This window comes from Gouania willdenowi, chromosome 10 (genome assembly GCF_900634775.1).
Source record: "Gouania willdenowi chromosome 10, fGouWil2.1, whole genome shotgun sequence".
NCBI lineage: Eukaryota > Metazoa > Chordata > Actinopteri > Blenniiformes > Gobiesocidae > Gouania > Gouania willdenowi.
Window position 1 is genome coordinate 22,653,069 of NC_041053.1, and position 21,198 is coordinate 22,674,266.

Here is a 21,198-nt window from a genome sequence, read left to right on the forward strand (position 1 = left end):
CTCCCCACTGCTATTCTCCCTCTACACCAATGACTGCACCTCAGGGGACCCCTCTGTGAAACTCCTGAAGTTTGCAGACGACACCACCGTCATCGGTCTCATCCGGGACGGGGACGAGTCTGCCTTCAGACGGGAGGTGGAACAGCTGGCCCTCTGGAGCAGTCAGAACCATCTGGAACTGAACCCGTTCAAGACTGTGGAGATGACAGTGGACTTCAGGAGAAATCCCCCCCCACTCACCCCCCTTACCATTCTGAATAGCAAAGTGGCTACCATGGACTCCTTCAGGTTCCTGTGATCCACAATCTCACAGGACCTGAAGTGGACCTCCCACATAGACATAACCAGGAAAAAGGCACAGCAGAGGATGTAATTCCTGCGTCAGCTGAGGAAGTTCAACCTGCCCCAGGAGCTGCTGATCATGTTCTACACCTCCATCATTCAGTCTGTGCTATGCACCTCCATCACTGTCTGGTTTGGATCTACAACCAAACTAGACAGACTACAACGGATAATCAGGACTGCAGAAAAGATCATTGGTGTTGATCTGCCCTCCATCCAAGACTTATACCTGTCCAGGGTCAGGAAATGGGCAGGTAGCATCACTGCAGATCCCTCACACCCTGCACACAATCTGTTGAAACTCCTCCCCTCCGGCAGATGCTACAGATCACTGTACGCCAAAACTACCCGCCATAAAAACAGTTTCTTCCCCCAGGCCTGTTTCTGTTTCTGTGAAATAACCCTGGAACTAAACATAACAACCCTGGATCAACCTGTCTCTGAGAATGTTCATGGACATAATATTTTAATTTAAATGTTCACCTGCACTACTCATCAATGCACTACTGCACTATTATCTTATTATTATTATATTTTATTATTATTTTTATTTTTTATTTTTATACTATTATTATTATTATTATTATTATCTTGTTATTTTATTTAGTTTTGCACATTCTAGTCTAACTACTGTTTATATTTATTATTATTTTTTCTAGTTGATTGTAATTATTTAATGTTTACACTATTAGAGAGAGCACAGTTCACCAAATCAAATTCCTCGTGTGTATAACATACATTACTTGGCAATAAAGTTGATTCTGATTCTGATTCTGAAAAGTTGATTCTGATTATGCTCTTTTCTTTCTTTCTTTCTTTTTTCTTTACTAAGTTTTTTACCTTTAAGTTGTAAATAAATGTAACCTTAGTTTAGTGAGCGTAGCGCTCTTTTAGTTTTATTGTGTAAGTAGGTTTTAACTTGTGTGATTAATAAATCACTCCTTGTCTAAACCTCATACACTCTGGAGATGTTCTTTAGGTGGTAGGAGGATGTTTTTGTAATAGATTTGATCAGACTGCTGAATATCAGATCTGAGTCAATCAGAACATCAAGGTTTCGGACTTGGTCTTTAGCTTTTAAAGATCGAGACTCAAGGTACTCACTGATAGCAGTCCTCTTACTGTGTGGTAACCCAACGACTGCGGCCATAACAAATTTGCCTGCCTGATCCGCTCTAGACTTTCTTTCTGTGTTCACACCGGTCCAAATGAGCAAACAAACCCTAGAGCGTTTTAGCCACTCTTTGGTGCAATCTTGAAGTGAGACAAAAATAACTGAGGAAAGCACCAAAAACACAGGGAGTGGGCCCAAGCCATTATCAACCAGTGAAGTTGGACTTACAACTTGCTACAACACCCGGACCACACCCAGCAACACAACATCTGATGTAACAAATGACAGCATACTGTATATCACAAGGAGTTACAATACAGGATGCATTTTGGAGGTTCCTATTAGATATTGAAGCTGATAGGAACTCGTAACTCTTCACACGTCTGCCGGGACTTTTATAGGTTTCTCCACTTTAGATAAAAAATCCCTCTTTTAGTTCTGAGGCTTTGTATGCTCAAAGTTAACACAGATAGTTGCTCTGTAGAGATTGGATCACAGGAGTACTGTTATACCCTCAGGCATTCAGACCTCTCCATTTATTACTCAATGACACAGCAATAACTACTAAAAAAATATCTAAATGTGTTCCATTAAAGTCATTGTGACTGGAAACCATGTTGAGTTTATCAGCTGCTCTGTTTGATTCGTATCAAACCACAAATTAGCTGCTTGACCAAGGTTTGCAAAACAAGCTTATAAAAAGAAATTCTACTCTGGAAACTTGAAGGGCATCAACACAGAAAATCCACAGGAACAACAACATCAAAAAGCTCTCAGAGTCACAGAGAAAGCCTTTATCTCTTCACAGATCATTTCCAATGCTGCCATGACTTCTCTTTTCGATCCAAAGTGGTGATACATTTTGAAAAGATATGTTGACCTTTACAGCTGAAAAGGAAAACTACTAAAATGTTTGCTGTGCCATCTAATGATTATGTCAACAAGTAAAAAGTTTCTAAACTCTAACGAAACTAGTGCAGGTTCGGGTCATTCCTCACAAACCAAAAGTTTTCTATATGAAGTGCCAGTAGAAATCTGTCCAAGCTGAATTCATGGCTACCAAATATTAAACACACTCATATATATATATATCATGTTTGGTACTCTGTAGTTTGATTTTGTGTCCTCATTTTCATGAAACTGAATGGAGATGAGTAATACGGGTCAAATTTTTTTTTTTTTTTTTTTTTTTTTTAAAAAAAAAGAGCATTTAAAAAACAAAATGAAAACTTAATCTATGATTTATTTTGCACAATAAAGTCTTAGAGCAACATACAGCTCAACAGGCAACACAATAAAACATATACTGCATGTTTCCAATAGGACACCTTGCATTTCTCACCAGGGGGACAAACTAGCATGGGCGGACTAACAGTGTTTAAGAATTACAGCTTGGAAATGAGCTTGTGTTTGCAGCCTAACAAACTAAATGTCATACATCCACCACGAACACAGATTGAATGGTGAGTATAATAATTAACAATTTGAATTACATATTCAGAATGGTGATTAAAGCGCGTGACTTGAGCACAGAAATGTTTTTTTTCTTATCAGTTTATAAACTAGGATTCTCAGAATACAGATGAAAAACAAACCTTTATTAATGATCGAGGCGCCTGCTTCAAAAAATTGTGATGAAAGGGTTTGTTTTTAAATAGAATAAAAGGTAATGGAGTCTAATTCAAATGTGCTTTAGCCCACATGGATCAAACCCCTTTAACGAAATAAAAATTTATTTGTGAAAAAAATATAAAAATAAAATAAATCAAACCACACCTATTTTGTTATTCTGTAGAGATAGCATCTAGTCCATTCGTTTTGTTCCCCAGCCTTCCTGTGTTGTAGATATGATCCCTCGCTGCACAATGAGCATTATTATGCTTTGCAACTATTTAAAGGGAAAAAGCTGTAAGTGTTGCTGGAGTGGCATTTTATCACCAATCACAAGACCTTTAGCTCACTAGCCTATGAGTAATAAAAAAAAGTTCAACATCATCACAAGACTGGACTCTGTAATGAAGTGTGAAAAACTCAAAGATAGACTCTCAGAGCTTTGTAGAGCCAGAGCACAACAGTGGCATAGATGGAAAGAAAGAGCTGGAAATGTGATTAGTGAGCGACTGAATACAGTTTTGGGTTGAATAGGCACAGTCCACATTAAAGAAGGTAAACTTTCAACACACTTTTTTCTTTCCTTTTTACCTTCAGATGACAACAAATCGTTTTCCACCACAGACAGTATATAAGATAACATAAGTCTTTATTGTCAATGCATAATCATATAAAGTATACAACATACAACAACATACAGGCTCTGAGATAAATATTGCAACCCAGTAGGTTAATGGTATCTTGTGTATCACCCAAACAGCTCCCAGACATGTTTTCAACTAGTGAATGTGTCCTTGTGTCATCTGTTAAAATGATGCACGCAGCAGCTTTCGTAACTGGAAAGTACCAGTACAATTGTCTAAATCTTGATCTTTTGTGGTTTAGATTGAATCATTTTGCTATTATCTCCTGACTTTACTTAAAGGTCCAGTATTATGCTATTTTTCACCCATCTCCAATTGTTCTGAGAACCCCAACTACATAGTATTTGAGGTTTATTTTCCCAAACTCACCTGTTTTCTATAGTCCTCTGAAAACTTACTTTCAGAGCGCTCCTAAAAACAAGCTGTTTTTGGGGCCATCATGCATGCATGAGTAGGCGTGTCTGTAGACTCCCATTGACCATTTTGCTCCAGATATTGTGAACTTCAGCTCCAGAGGGCCCATTTCGGACACAAGTTCTATTTTGCTTGGTGAAATCCAGCCACTGGGTTCTGAGAGGCTCTGATGAGGGTAGTAATAATATATTTGTCCATTGTTCAATGCAGCATAATACAGCGCAACTATTGTGACAATGCCCTGTTTTCGCCATGTTTGTTTTACCTTTGAGGTAGTTTAAGAGGGAGGAGCTCACATTGTTACGTAGGGTAGGAGGGGCGAGGAGCCCGTTTAAAGCTGACTTTTTACAAAATGTCGAATAGCAAGGGAGGGAGGAAACATTACTTTTTTTGGCCCTCTGAATGATCCTAAAAGAATGTACAGTATATCACTGTAGCAAAACCATTATAAGGTGAATTTTCCATAATACTGCTCCTTTAAAAAAAAGGCTCTTTTTTATTTTGGCCATTTCCATGGTTTCTGTCATACCTTCTGTTTGGAAGAAAAACAACCTTTTATGTAAAATGAATACCTCTTTTGTCTCTGTGAACAGACTGAAAACACACACAAATGTTACAAGGTTCGATTATATTATTTTGTGGCCACTGTAAAAACAATCAATACATCTCTTTCAGCCTCATAAAGCTTATGGTGAACTTTGTCATGTCGTCCTTTTATAAAGTATAATCAATTTTTTTTTTTTTTTGTCAACCTGTGAATAGCTCCCACACTTGAGTCCTTTGCTGAGATGCTCTTTAGCTTTACCCATAACACAGATCAATACAAGGCGCTCCATGCATCTCTGTAATATTTCGATAAAAGCATATTACAAAACCAAGATATTGATCTTTTTTGTTGACATATGCAGTTTTCTTTACAATAGTTGGTAACTACGCCAACATACTCCAACTATGATTATCGTGGCAGATGATGTTCCAGCTGACAAACAATAGACATTTCAAGTTTGTGTACGAACTAGTTCACTGTGTGCTTGACTGCTTGTCTAAATACACTCTGGGATATAAAAAATAAGGAAGTTTGAAGTATGTGGATTGATTGATGCTGAGCTAAAGGTTTTCAGGACAGACTTGAGACTAAATCAGTGTCTTTAAGCTTTTCTGACCAGGATTTGACTTCATGGTTTCCACTAAAGATGTAGGTCACAGATACAGCACCTACCTCTAACTTAACCCCTTTTGAGCATCCATTTCTCTACAGAGGAGCTCTTTGTTTTAAGGCTTCTCCTGGCCCATGCATCAAATGTTTTAAAATGATCCTATTTCATGTGTTATGCTATACCTTGAGGTAAATATCAAACACAATACATTACAGATTCTTTGAGGTCACATTCCTGCGCGACTTTGTTAACTTTAATAACATTCTAATTGAATAGAACCAACTCAAAATGTACTGCAGCTCTCCTCATTCTCGTAACATGACACCATAAACTTCAGCATTTTCCAACACATCAGTTTAGATTATTAGGGGATTTGTTAATATAAGTGACATAATTGCATGGTATGAGAATGCTGGGATCTAAACAAGCTTACCAAATCTAACCAGAGCAGAAAATCTGTGAGATGTCCGTCATCGATGATTTGATAAGGATGAGTTGCCTGTGATACAGCGATGAGGAAGAACTAAAGGGGTTTTCCTTCCCAAGGCCTGTGTGTAAACCATGTGTAATTTGATTAGTGATGTTGAGTGGCGATCTACTGAATTGTGTTGAGTCTCAGGTCTGATATTTTCCTGAGGTGACATTTTCGTTGCATTTAATCATGAAAACTAGACAACACACAGATTGTGAGTTTTACAGTTTGAATAAATGACTGAAAAACCTCTGTGAAATGATTGAGAGAGACTAAGTCGGTGGTGATGTAATGACTATGGTTACGGAAGCATGCTGGAAATTGGAGGGTCTCCGGTTCGAATCCAACCTGGGCCTTTGCTGTTGGAAGTTGAGCAAGTCCTTCAAACCCAACCGCTTGTGCTGCTTCTGCTAAATGAAATTGTAATTGTGAGTTGAGTGTATACATGGACCTACAGGAAGTGAAAATACTCCTGGAGTATGAAGTGTGTCTGTTGACTTTTCAATGAAGACGATCAAAAATTTGACTACCATGTTTATTTGTGGATTGGTTCATTTACCTCAGTGAATAGACCTGTCAGCGTAAATGCAATTATTCACAAAGGGATTTGCTCAATGTAAATAATGTAGTTTTTTTTTTTTCCTCCTGGCAATCTTTTATTATCAGATGGTCTGGATGAATAAGTCATCAGCTGATCCAACAAGTTTCATTTTGTAATTGCTTCCTGGGTGTTAAACATTGTTATCCTTGTGATGTCTTAGGTCTGTCTTGCACCAGTGTTAAAACAGATTTTTAACTTTGAGGCTTGAGCCTGAAAGGTCACACACACTTAGTAAATCTAGTCTTTTCTCATGATATGGCCTTTTCTACAACATCCCTTGACATTTTCCAATGGTCAACCTGGACTCATAAAACAATCTACTGGAAATGTCAATGAATTAAAAAAGTACAGGCATGTACTTTCATTCCCAGACTGTACCTGTCCAAATGTCTGTCTTTGAGGAAAACTTAAAATGTTCCGTATGAAGACCTCGCATCTTGCATCACAGCATTAATTGATGCCATTACAGTATGAGTTTGTGGGTGCTTGTGACAGTGCAAAGTGCATCGAGAATGAAAAGGTTGCCATTTACCATTTATTATATCACAAATGAACCAGAAAGCTGGAAATCATTACAACAGCTTTTATGGTTGTGAGCATACAAAACAACAGCAATGATGTAAATATAATCACTGTGTCACATAGAGAAACATTTAAAGTACACAAATATACAGTAAAATGCAGAGTCTAACACACTTTGTAAACCACAAAGATTGGTTTAAAGATTTCATCGTTGCAATTACAAATAACGGAAACAATATCAGAACTCAAAGTTTGTGCCCCAGTCACATGATCGGTGCTGAAGATCGTATAATCCAGCCATGAACAAAGTACTCGAATAAGAACATGACAAAATGTGATACATTTACAAGGTGAACATTTGTGAAAGTACAACATATTGAGGGGGACACTATGTATATCAAATATAGTGCTTCAGTGTGCACGTGGTTTAAATATTACGTTTAAATACAGCACATGTCCATCAACAATCACACAGACAATTTTAAACAACTTCTAACATTTTTTTTCTACACCTCAACACAACATTGGGATTGTGTTTAGTTGACAGTAAGTGTTCTGTTCATGGATAACATACACATTGCATATGTATTTACTGCCCCCCCCCCCAGCTAGATCTTCTTTAAAAAAAGATCTAGCTTTTTGCATTTTTACACTTTTTTGACTCTTTTGCTTCATGTGGTTCGGAGTAAACCAAAGTTTCATCAGTTTTTCTAAAACCAAAGTAAAAAAATTCTGATGAGAAACAAACTAATTAATAATCCGATCCTAACCCCATCAATGTATTCAACTTTTCTGGGTAATATGCCGCTACCTTTTTTAAAATTTAAAACAGTGGACCTGACCTCTTTGTGGATCTTTTATTCTGCAGCACCATCTATTTAGTAAAAATATGACTTGCAAATCACTTCGATATGTGAATCGTTTTGTGTGAAAGTGAAATTCACAAGACAGCAGTTATAACGAGTTATTTTCTATAAAAGTGTTGCTACCTCAGCAGTAGACTGGGTTGAAATCGTCATTGGATTGAAAACAAGCAATGCAGAAATAATTTGTCTTAACGCTCATCAGGAGCTTTCAGAGATTCAGCCAATACTCTGAGTCATTACCAAGAACAAACTTGACTAATGTATTCACCCAATTGTGCCAGAATGTCTCAAAACAACAGGGAGCCAACTAGTTAATGGCAGTTACCAACGAAACAGCTTGCAGTCCACGATGCTGCTTAGCCCCAAACTACATATTGAGCCTAACCTGTAACTTCATCATCAAAAACAATGAATCATGTCCCTCCACAAGCCACAACTTCCATTTAAGATGCACATTTGTATGTGTTTAGTGTGTAGTCTTCATACAAGACATGCATGAAGGCACATCTTTCATTACTGTTAAAAGAAAGTTATTGTATACTTCTTGTATGCTTGTGTGTATACAAACCCTCTCCCATCTGACTAATTGGCTGTGCAGCGATTAGTCGGCTCATTGGTCACACTGGAGCCTTCCGCTTTGACCACAGTGAGTTTGGACGAGTGATGTAAGCTGTGATGCGCATTCCTCCGACAAAGACGTTCACGGTAATTCTGAGCAAAAATCAGCAACATGAGCGGATTGATGCAGCTGTGGGAGTAGCTGAGGCAGATGCTGATGTTATAAGCGTAGATGAAGGCGATAGTTGGCGTGTTGTTGCTCAGGTTTATCATCTGAATCACATGGTAGGGCAACCAGCAGATAAGGAACACAGCAATCACCATCATGACCATCTTGGTGGCTCTTTTGGCCCAGACGGACTGCTTGCGTTTGACCCGACGAATGGACCTGAAGACGTGGTAAAGGGTCAGGGAGTAGAAGGTACTGATGATGATGAGGGGGATGATGAAGCCCAGGATGGACTGATAGAGGGTGTACCAGTACATGTCTTCTGGTCCATCCAGATACATCATGCACACCTCCATTTGCTGCCTGCGCACCACCTTGGCGTACAGCATGACTGGCACAGTGAGAAGAAAGCTGCCCAGCCACACCAGCAGATTAATAATGATGGTCCACTGCACAGTCCTTCTGTCTGAGCTGGGATGGACAATAGCCATATACCTAGAAGAAGAAAAAAACTATATTAGAGCTTGGCTATGGTGAGCGCAGGGCTAGGCCACGGGGTCAGCTACCTTCAACAAGAGCCATTTCACCCAAGTTCATATTGCACTTTTGATCAGGATTCTACGAGCAGTTGACCTTTTTTACTTTTTAAGATTGCCTTCTTTCGAAATTGAATGAGGTTGCTTAGCTGTGAAAAACAAAAGACCAACTTCTGATTCCATCATCAAGAGGAGCCAAAGAGTTACATGTGGCTTGAGAGCCATACATAACTGGCTCCTGGACTAGGCGATACGTTTCCTCATATGTGATATAGAACAAGACAGTACTGTTTAGATCAGTGGTTCCCAAACGTTGTGCAACACTGCTCCGTGTGTGCGCATGATTCTCCGCGACGCACCTCAACAGGTGAGCACAATCGCACTGATGAGAAAGTCACTTTATAAACGGCCGTTGGCTGTGCGCAACAGAGCAGAGAACAGCAGAAACGTGCACTGCACAATACAAACGGGAAAAGGACTGAAACTGGTGAGCTCATAATGACTGGGCTGTTCAAATGTGATTTCATCATTATCATCATCATAATTTATTTGCTCAATTAATTTGCTGAGTTAATGAAGTTGTTTATATGAGCATATAGCATATAGTTTCAAATTTCCTTAAAACCTTGTTCATGTAATTAAGAGCGAAAATAAGTTAGTATTTAAAATATAGCAAATTTCTCTTTAATAAGATTCAAAGTAAAAAATATTTAATTTATGTATGAAAATACTATGATATAAAAGTTTTTTCTGTTGAAAAATTGTTAAGTTGAAATTGTAATATCTATAACTGATATAAACATAAGAAAAATTATTTCAGGTTATAAAAGTAGACCTAGTTTTCTGTTTGGTTAATGCCTAATTTTACAGATTACTAAGTTACCTGCATTGATTTAATAAAAAATTAAATGTACTGATCTGAAATTGTGTTTATTTCTAATTACCTTGTTTGATGAAAAAATATGAACTTATTTTTTTTGTGTTTTGTGTTTAAAGTTTTTTACTTTTCTTGTCACTTAAATAAAAGTAAGAACGATTGAAATCCTGAGTCTGGTTGAGTCCTTCCTTTTTCAAGTGTGGGAAGCCATGACGTTATAAAGACACTTGACACATGCATCATTATTATTGCAATATACAAATAATTATATTTTAAATTACTACTCTGTATGCACTCATTTCATAATACAAAGGCAAACTGTAAGACAATTCTTAAAACCAAAAAGACAATATTTCACTGTTCCTGCAGTTGAGCAGGTGGAAATTAAAAGAGTGATAAAGACTGTAAGACAACAATAAAACAGAGAAACAGGGAGAGGGAGAATGGGGCGTTTTCTTGCACGGTCGCCCGTGGCTCAGGTGATATTGTACATGATATAAGTGATAACGCGTTTTAGAAGCTATTGTGCCCAGTACATGTGGCTTCAGATTTTTACTTTACTTTACATTTGGTGTGCCTTGGGCACAAAGATTTTGGGAACCACTGGTTTAGATCAATAGCTTCATTTTAAGGCTTATTTTGCAGTAAAATGTCAGTTTTAGTAGTTTCTACTTTCAATATTTCTTTCCTAACTGTTTGCTTCTAACATAAACTCCTCAGTGCAGCTCTGCTTCTGTCCTTCGGAGCATAAATTGCACCTTCATCCACAACAATCGGTGTGTCTGTCTACGTCTGTTGTTGATGAGAATGAAGGTAACAAGAAGGAGGACCTGGTTTGGATTTCAGCGATCTGATGTGCGGCAGGAAAAGCTCTCTGCAAAGAATGTTTTTAAGATGGGCTCAAACACAGCTTATCTCTTCAATCATCTACAGCAGTGGCTTGTACAAGTACTTCATGAAGCTTCCGTGCATGAGGCTTCTGTGTGATGACACACAGTGACGTGCAGTCAGGGTAGGCAAGGTAGGCAGTGCCTACCCAAGGGTGAATTGATATTTTGATTATTTGTTTTAATTATAATAAATTATAATATAATTATAAATTAGTGCTATGCTAAATGCTGTACGTACGTTCACAATACATTAGTGAATTGATAATACATGACCACTGCTGCTATGTTCTCTAGCTAGTGGGCGGGATAACACTACAGTCAGGATGACAGCGCTAGAGACGATAGAGAATTTTTTTTTTTGAGGAAAAACAACGGCTTTTAAAAGATGGGAGACCAACACCTGAGCTACCAGACCTTCAGAAAAAGTAAAGTCAGAACATTGTTTGTATTTTCTACAGTGAATGGTACAAAAGGAAGGATTGGCTTTGTGGATGAGCCTCACTGAGGCTGTTCTGAGTTGTTGTTGTTGTTGTTGTTGTCATTTTCTCCGTGTTTCTGTGTTTCCAACACAAACAACGGATGCGTTGCCGTGTCATGAGATATATCTTGTTGGGAGAGTATGGAGGCTATATTAAATAATTGTTTATGTTTCTTTAATGGTGTTTTACGACGTTGATTTTGGTAGATGGCTAAATACTTGTTCATGTGGATCTTGTTGGGTTTTTTCTTTCTTATTATGAATTTTACATTTTGATAAGCGCATTGAGATGACTTTGTTGTAAATTGCGCTATACAAATAGAGTTGAGTTGAATTGAATTGAATTAACACTTGTCAGCAGAAACATATGAACTTTTCATTGGTGTTGACATTGGTGGTCTTGATTTGGAACGCCCTGCCTACCCTACGCTAGTGCTCACGGCATATCACTAAATGACACATAACTAAAGCAGTAATACCACATGTTGAAGTGACTTTGACCCAGAATCGTCTTTCTGGTAAAATTTTATTGAGAAAAATATTGGTATTTACTCAATCTATACCATAAAATTATTTTGCATTCATATCGCCAAGCTCGAGGTGAAAGTCACAAATACTAACAATAAATGTGCTGCTGCTTGATTTAAAAGCATTGATTATGATTTATATACCTCTTAAAAATCGAATCAGCTAACAGCAGAGTATGACCACACACTGTTAGGATCTCCATAGTGACAAATGCAGTGGCGATGGGGGACTTTGCAGACAAATTGAAGTACATTTCAATCTAGCTTGCACATTCATCTATAGGTAGATAGTCAGTGGGGCGTGAATAGCAACTTGTTCTGAGGCAGAAGATCTTACATTCACTCCATATAACAAAGAACACAGACACTATATTTTTTACATCATAACTACATGTAAAGGAGACAAACAGAAACGTATGGGACTTTACGTGACTGTTCACTGAGTTTAAAGTAGGGATTTTTGATATAAGCTTTTTCCTGATATTCTGTATATATAGTCCAACACTAAATTTTTGATTTCCAATATTAACCGACACCAATATAAACCAATATAAACATTGACCCCACCCCTCCGCACTCGCGCAATCAACTAAGGTTCTTTGCACGGGTGGCATCGATAAAAGGTGATCTGGGGCGACCTGGGGGGCCCGGTCGGTGCGCCTGGGGCCCGACGGGGCAACTTGCAGCATCCCCTTGGTGCCCAAGCAGCTGGAGATGTGGTCGTCATCACAATAGGACTGTTCAGGATTTATTTCAGCAGGTTTCTGGTCCTGCTTCTGTTTTCATGCAGTGTGGATGTTTTAGCTCGTAAAAAGCTGCTCACGTTTGTTTTGTTTCGTGGTGTTACGGTCCAAATAGTATCCAGATAAACTGGTGACTGACTCTCAACTGTGAGGCTGGTGTGAGGAACAATAGATGTTAGAACTTCTACTATTTGACACTTTTGCAAAGAAAGTTACAGCTTTTTTGAGGGCAGTAAAAATGTTTTTTTTGCTCGTTATAAATACTGCTAAAAGCACCCGTCAACACAGACAGAAGTTGACCACAAGAAACGAGGAGCACCAGTAGATTCATTACACCACCTCTGGTTCCATAAATCATGAGCATGTCTTACGTAACATTCAATTTTTGGTTTTGATTTATTTATGTATGTATGTCTTTTTATGTCTGGACCGTGAGCAAAAGTCCGCCCAGTCACCAGATGATCTGGATACTATTTGGACCGTAACACTGTTGGGTAAAGTTGGCAGATATTCACAGATTTGGACTTCCAGCATTGGTTTTAATAACCAAAGAACAAAGGGATTATTTACCCATCACTCAAGTGTAACAGTTTTCTCTTTTTACGTCATTTCCTCCAGTAGAGTTTAGCTCACCTTAGCGATGGCTGCTGATGGTCACAAACGTGCATTATAATAAATGTGTTAATGTATTTATTTTTGCAAGAAAAAAAACCTACACATCCTCATAAAAAGACTGCACTACATGTAGAGTTAACCTATAATGACAAATGCAGACAAAGAAAGGAAAATAAATAAATAATAATTGTCCTACCCCTGATTTAGGTGACCAAGAATACGATGAATACACGTTGATGAATTTGACGTTATCTCACATATCTCTGACACTGTGGTAGGGACTTCCAACAGTGTCCCTACCACAGTGTCCAACATGGCCCAGGCCATATGTTGGGCACCTCTGATCTGGAAAGCTATCGAAGCCTGTTAGATTCTGGTTGGAACATCGTGTCTTTCAAAGGCTGTTTCACAGATGATTACCTCATTTTTAATGGACTGTGAAGTGATGACCTCCACTCAGATGTGTTTGGAATGCTTTGTAGATCAAGTAATGGAGACAATCAGCTGGTGGATTATGCTTACTCTTCCCTCTGGATATGTTGCAGATGGACAATTTGGTCATTTTCACTGATTCAAAAAAGTCAAACACTTGATTTATAAAGTTAAGTTGGTATTTTGGATCTTCTTCACCCTGTGCGTAAAAAGGGATGACGCACTCGTTTGTCACAGTTACTGTAACAGATGGATGTTTCCCATACATTTACAACTTATTGACATAAAACAAAAACAAAAACAATTTCAGCCACACGGGTATAAATAAATGATCCAAACACGTACCTGTCGATGCAAAGCACAGTCACGATCCCCACCGTGGTAAACTGATTACTGACGTCCACAACCACCACCGCTTTACACCAAAAGTTTCCAAACACCCACTGTCTGTCTCTGACCAACTGGTGGATGTTGAAGGGCATCACCAGCAGGAACAGCATGTCAGCCAGAGCCAAGTTGAGCACGTAGATGTCCGAAACCATCTTTTTCTTGCACGCGGCCACTGCGTAAATCACCAGTCCGTTGGCGATGACTCCCACCGAGCACAGGATGCCGTAGATCGAAGGCAGGACGTGCATGAAGGTGGCGATGTCGATGTGGCTGTACTGAGACGGAGTTGATGCGGAACATGACTGGTTGGTGAAGTTAAATGTTTGGTTGCTTTGACAAAGCGCGTCTGTGGCATTCATGGTGGGATCAGAGCGCGCGCGCCGGTCCGTGTGCGTCAAACTTCAGACAGGAACTGTCTCCAAATGTATCACCATGTCACACTGAGGGCAACAGGGGCAGATTTACATGTATTCCTCTGTGGTTTGAGCCCGTGGATGATGATGATGATGATGATGATGATGAAAGCTGGCTACACGCACAATGATGTCCTCCAGGACGCTCCAAGTCTGATCCATGGATCAAACTGCGTGATCTCTATCCGCGCGCATCTGCTCAAGCCACCGCTGGATACTAGATCCCTCCCTTCAAACACCATTTGCTGTGAGGTATGAGGGTGTCAATGAATGGCCAACAGTCAATTCATGATTGTTACATGACCTTTTAACAAGATTTGGGGTTGAATTCATCAAATGCTGATATTTGTTGCGAGAAATCATCGATTGTAACAATGTTGTCATTATTTGGGATTTTTCTGTTGCATGAATCTCAATCTGTTGCTCTCTCGCTATACGTTCCAAGCAAGTGTATGTAGGTAGATTTGTGTCTTTATTAATCAATCAACAAAGAAAAAATCACTTCAATAATATAAAAAAAAATCAAAAATTTAGATTTTCAATCAAATAAAAAAAAGTGTTGAAATGCAAAAGTTGGTTACGTCTTTATAATTGGAAAGGTATTTTTTTTTTAGTTATTTATTGAATTCTCTTTTTTTGTATTTGAGCCATGCTATGGGTAGTACATTTGTGTCTTTATTATTCAATCAAAAAATAAATTATTTCAATCAAAGAAAAGAAAATCAATTAAAAATATTTTTAATCAAAGAAAAAAAGTGTCCATTTTTTTTTATGTTTTGCATTTGAACACTTTTTCTTTGATTGATGTAAAACACTTTTGATTGAAAAGCTTTTTTTTATTGAAGTGATTTTTTATTTATTGAAATGTGTTTTTTAGATTTAATGATAAAGACACAAATCTACCGCCATACAAGTGTGCCTGAAAAAAACTGTTAATAATACTTTGTTATATATATATATATATGGAAAGGGCAAAGCATAATTTAATATATTTAATAATTTAATAAACTCAAATTGTCTATTTGTACCTCATGTATGTGCTGATAATATTTTAACTTTTTAGATATTTTCCTGTATTGGTGGAGACTGTTAAATCAATGACGCAGATGTTGGCCATGGTTACATGATGTTTTTTTTAATTCAGAATTATTTATTCCGAATTACATCATTCAGAATTAAAGTGTTTACATGGAAAACTGGTTTACAATAGTCCCTCGCTATAACGTGGTTCACCTTTCGCAGGCTTTGTGTTTCATGGATTTTTTTACAGTACAATTTTGATATTGGATATTGGTACTCTGATATCTAGTCTGAGACTGTATAAAGTGTGTGGTGAAGGGTTTTACAGCCTTAAAACATGTATAATGATTGTAAAAAAATAAAGCTGACTACTTCGCGGATTTTGCCTATTGAGGGTTATTCTTAGAACGTAACCCTTATCATAAATGAGGGACTACTGTATTTGGCTTTAGATAATTCCACTTCAGGTCTTGGGGTTGGGAAGGCTGGTAAGATTTTGGTTTTTTGATCCTAAAGAAAAGTTACTGTGTGGTGCAGAGTTCATAGTTTGCGTGCCTAAATCAATCTATAGCCTATTTCATGTTAAACTTTATTTTTCTTCTTCACTCAGAAGGCTCAAGGTGCTAAAGAGCACTGGTTTATTCCCACTTGGGCTATTTTTGGCAGTACATTATATTATTCCTTGTGGTCTTGCAAATAGAGTGTGAGTGTCGGTGAGAATTGCGAGCTCAAGTGGCTTGTTTAGAAGTCTTTTGACTAAAACGTATTACTTGATGTGTAGAGGACAAGTTATTATGGAATTTTTTTTAGGCCATTTCTCTTTTCACTTTTTAAATTTGAACACAACTTGTTTATAGGTTTGTTGTTATTCCTCAGTTTGTCTTTGGGTATTAGCAGTTTCAAAGTTATGAATAAAAAAAGGTTAACTTTAATCCTTTGTACTCAAATATGCTCTGCATGTGTGCACCTTGTGCATGAACTGAATCAAAGTAAGTTCATCTTCATTCAATACTCGTTCATTGCAAAAAAAAAAACACAAAAAAAAACCATCATATGTACTTCTCAGGGTTGCAGGGACTTGAGTGTCTTTCAGTCTCCTCAGTGCACAAGCCTTTCTTCTCACTTTGGCCGTTTTGAACACACTCTCCCCCAGGGTAATTAAAAGGAATGCAAAGAGTATTGTTTACTTCAGATGATAGTAGAATGTCATGTTTAATTATATCATGTTTTAATCAGTAATCAAGAAGAGGAACAAAGAACTACTGTATGTTGCAAGTTTTTAAGTTATGCACAAGTAAACAATAAAGATTTTGAAAGCACAGAAGGGCCTCTCTGAACACTATTGAGAGAGATTATTTCAAAGACATGGACTGTAATGTTTAAAAGCTACATCTCAATGAATCTAAGCACTAACTTTTGGACTTCAGCTTTACAAGCCCTTTTTTTTTTTTTTAGCAGGAGGCGGGATCTTCCTGTAAAGCCGCAAACTAACCAGGTTGTAATCTGTCTTGTGTGACCTGCACATGCCACAAAATGTTAATGCAAGCTATGTGACAAGAGAGGGAAGAGCGAGGCACTGAGAGAGAGAAGTTTTCTAAGAGCACTTGACAATACTGTGTTTTGGACAAAAGGCCAAGGCCATATGATATATGATCACAAGAACGGTTAAGCAAAAATCCCAGAACCACACGGGGGGACCTAGTGAATGACCTGCAGAGAGCTGGGACCAAAGTAACAAAGGCTACCATCAGTAACACACTACGCCACCAGGGACTTAAATCCTGCAGTGCCAGACGTGTTCCCTGCTTAAGCCAGTACATGTCCGGGCCCGACTGAAATTTGCTAGAGAGCATTTAGATGATCCAGAAGAAGACTGGGCAAATGTCCAATGGTCAGATGAAGCCAAAATAGAACTTTTTGGTAAAAACTCAACTTGTCGTGTTTTGAGGAGAAAGAATGCGAAGTTGCATCGAAAGAACACCATACCTACTGTAAAGCATGGGGTGGTAACATCAGCTTTGGGGCTGTTTCTCTGCAAAGGGATCAGGACGACTGATCTGTGTAAAGGAAAGAATGAATGGGGCCATGTATTGTGAGATTTTGTGTGAAAACCTCCTTCCATCAGCAAGGGCATTGAATATGAAACATGGCTGGGTCTTTCAGCACGACAATGATCCTAAACACACCGCCCGGGCAATGAAGGAGTAGCTTCGTAAGAAGAATTTCAAGGTCCTGGAGTGGCCTAGCCAGTCTCCAGATCTCAACCCCATAGAAAATCTTTGGAGGGAGTTGAAGTCAGTGTTGCCCAGCAACAGCCCCAAAACATCACTGCTCTAAAGGAGATCTGCGTGGAGGAATGGGCCAAAATACCAGCAACAGTGTGTGAAAATGTTTGACCTGTCATTGCCAACAAAAGGTACATTACAAAGTATTGAGATTAACTTTTGTTATTGACCAAATACTTATTTTCCACCATAATTAGCCAATAAATTCATTAAAAATCCTTCAATGTGATTTTCTGGATTTTTTTTCTCATTTTGTCTCTCATAGTAGAGGTATACCTATGATGAAAATTACAGGCCTCTCTCATCTTTTTAAGTGGGAGAACTTGCACAACTGGTGGTTGACTAAATACCCTTTGGCCCCACTGTACATTCCAATATATTTGGCTTGGTGACAGGATTTTTGAAATACTGCAGTAAATAAATCAGAAACATCCAAAGCATCAAAATCACAGTTTCATGGCGATATTTTTGTAACCCATTTTCCACAGTTCACAGATTCTTTCCAGCTGGTTTCAGTCTAATAGCTTCCATAAATAAATACAAGTACATCTAAAAAAATTAGAATATCATGAAAAAGTGAAATATTTGTCACTCATTTCAGAAAGTCAAACGCATATATGATATAGGCTCATGACACACACAGTGAAATATTAGCCTTTATTTGTTGACATTTTGATGATTATGGCTTACAGATAATGAAAACCTCAAATTCAGTGTCTTGGAAAATTATAATATTACATAAGATCAATGAAAAAAGGATGTTTTAAACAAAAATGTAAAGCTTTGAAAAGTATGTTCATTTCTATGCACTCAATACCTGGTTTGGCCTCTTTTTGCATGAATTACTGCATCAATGCAGTGTGGCATGGAGGCGATCAACCTGTGGCACTGTTGGAGGTGTGATATGTAATGTTGAGATGGCACTGTCTCTTCTGGAACTGAACAAAACACTGAAGTCCAAACTTTGCTTTGTTTTCTTTTACTCATTTCCCTTACCTCCACCATTTACTCTCTGAGTCTTAGTAGCCCCGCCCCTCTCCTGTCACACAGACGGAGCCACACACGTGACTGAAAAACTAAAAAACAAATCAGCTCCCATTCAGAAGCTCGCTCCTATTGATCACTTCTAACAATCCCCAAATCTTACGTGTGCAAATGTTGTTACGTTTGATTTAGTGTGCATTCGTTAGTTTGGTCGAGCATGTGCATCTGCGCACCCCTAAACTACATTCCTGTTCATGGTCACTGCACACTGAAGCCCAAACTAATGGAAGCCAGGATGCATCATGTGAAGGTCATCACTCACTGTCGCAACAGCTAACATATAGAGACAGAACATCACAGTCAACATGCATTTGCTCTTCCAGTTTTAAGATAATCCCCAGATGTTTCTGATACAATTATGCTTTAGAATAGCACACTATCTCAAACCCTGTACAGAAAAACTAAAATATCTGACCTTTTAAACTGTGACACTCTACCGTTAATGCTGATACACTATTGCTTTTTTAAAATATATATTTGAGGTTGCCATAACTCATGTTTTAGTCTATAAGCTACTGCATAAATAAAGATAATAAAGCTCAGAGAGCAAAATACAAACTTAAATTAAAGGCATTGTGGCCAATGTTATTTTGGATTCAAATTCCGGGTAGATCATCTTAACTATTGGTCCTCCTAATTGTCAATTATTGTGATGATATGTTTACATAAGGCAGTCATACGTCATTTGAAAATTGATTTATACTTACCGGTGGCGAGTCTGACATAGTGAGAAAAGTGCAAATCTTCTTTTGGAAGGTAAACCTGTATGAGCGATGCCGACTCCAACTTGTAAACAGATCTATGCACGAGGAAAACTGGGCTCGTGCACGCTCTCTCGCACACGTAGGCGTTCCCTCTTGAGCAGGTAGAGTTTTGCGCATGTGCAGAAGGTGTTTCTTTTCTAAACTTCGGGAAAATCGTCCTCTAAAAGCACTGTGCTGATCAGCTGTCTCCAGTGTTCACAGACATTTTTAACACCTCACTGGAGACATGCACCGTACCAGCCTGTTTTAAAGCCTCCACCATCGTTCCTGTCCCTAAAAAGCTGAGGATCACAGGACTTAATGACTACAGACCCATCGCTCTGACATCTGTGGTCATGAAGTCCTTTGAACGCCTCATGCTCTCCCACATCAAGGACATCACCGACCCCCACCTGGACCCCCTGCAGTTTGCCTATAGATCCAACAGGTCCGTAGACGATGCTGTAAACCTGGCTCTCCACTTCATCCTCCAGCACCTGGACTCCCCAGGCTCCTACGCCAGGATCCTGTTTGTGGACTTCAGCTCTGCTTTTAATACAATAATCCCAGCTCTCCTTCAGGACAAGCTTTCCCAGCTGAACGTGCCAGACTCCACCTGCAGGTGGATCACAGACTTCCTGTCTGACAGGAAGCAGCACGTGAAGCTGGGAAAAACCATCTCTGCTCCCCGGACCATCAGCACTGGATCTCCTCAGGGCTGTGTTCTTTCTCCTCTGCTCTTCTCCCTGTACACCAACAGCTGCACCTCCTCTCACCAGTCGGTCAAACTCCTGAAGTTTGCAGACGACACGACCATCATCGGTCTCATCGCTGATGGAGATGAGTCTGACTACAGGTGGGAGACAGACCGGCTGGTGTCCTGGTGCAGCCAGAACAACCTGGAGCTCAATGCTTTAAAGACAGTGGAGATGATAGCAGACTTCAGGAAGAACCCAGCCCCCCTCACCCCCCTCACCCTGGGAGACTCTACAGTGAGCTCTGTGGAGTACTTCTGCTTCCTGGGGACCATCATCACTCAGGACCTCAAGTGGGAGCTGAACATCAGCTCCCTTATCAAAAAAGCTCAGCAGAGGATGTACTTTCTGCGGCAGCTGAAGAAGTTCAGTCTGCCAACAAAGATGATGGTGAACTTCTACAGCTCCATCATCCAGTCCATCCTCTGCTCCTCCATCACCATTTGGTACGCTGCAGCTACGGCCAAGGACAAGGCCAGACTGCAGCGTATCATCCACTCTGCAGAGAAGGTCATCGGCTGCAATCTGCCCTCCCTCCAGGACCTGTACGCCTCCAGGATTTTGAGGCGTGCAGGAAAGATTGTGGCCGACCCCTCCCACCCCGGTCATAAACTGTTTCAATCTCTCCCTTCTGGTAGGAGGTTTCGGTCCATCAGGACCAGAACCTCCAGACACAAAAACAGCTTCTTTCCCTCTGCCACCATCCACATGAACACACCCCAAGTCACCCACTGACCCCCCCCCCCCCCACCCGATCACCACCTCCACCAGCTTGATATCTGCCGCACTGTATATATATATTTATATTTATCCTATTTATCCTTTATTCTCTATCTATCCTTTATTTATCCCTCATCCTTTATATTTATCATTATTATTATTATTATTGTTGCTGGGTTGTTCTTTGTTGTTTAGTTTTTATTTCTTTTTGTTGTTTGTTTTGTGAACCAACCACCAAGTCAAATTCCTTGTACTGTCCT

At 39.1% G+C, this 21,198-nt stretch overlaps 1 protein-coding gene across 1 annotated transcript; it reads right to left on the reverse strand.

Annotated features, from left to right (window-relative positions):
- Positions 1-7,139: 7,139 nt before the first annotated feature.
- Positions 7,140-14,528, reverse strand: mchr2b (melanin concentrating hormone receptor 2b). Its single transcript, XM_028460009.1, has 2 exons — positions 13,914-14,528; positions 7,140-8,965 (listed from the first exon to the last, which is right to left on the reverse strand). Exons 1-2 carry the CDS (start codon positions 14,315-14,317, stop codon positions 8,326-8,328), a joined length of 1,044 nt encoding a protein of 347 aa, XP_028315810.1. The 5' UTR covers positions 14,318-14,528; the 3' UTR covers positions 7,140-8,325.
- Positions 14,529-21,198: the final 6,670 nt, after the last annotated feature.

Coding starts and splice junctions, on each gene's coding strand:
- mchr2b (XM_028460009.1), bottom strand. CDS start 14,317: ATGAATGCCACAGACGCGCTTTGTCAAAGCAACCAAACATTTAACTTC. Junction 8,966..13,913: donor ACTGTGCTTTGCATCGACAG/GTACGTGTTTGG, acceptor TTCTTCTTCTAG/GTATATGGCTATTGTCCATC.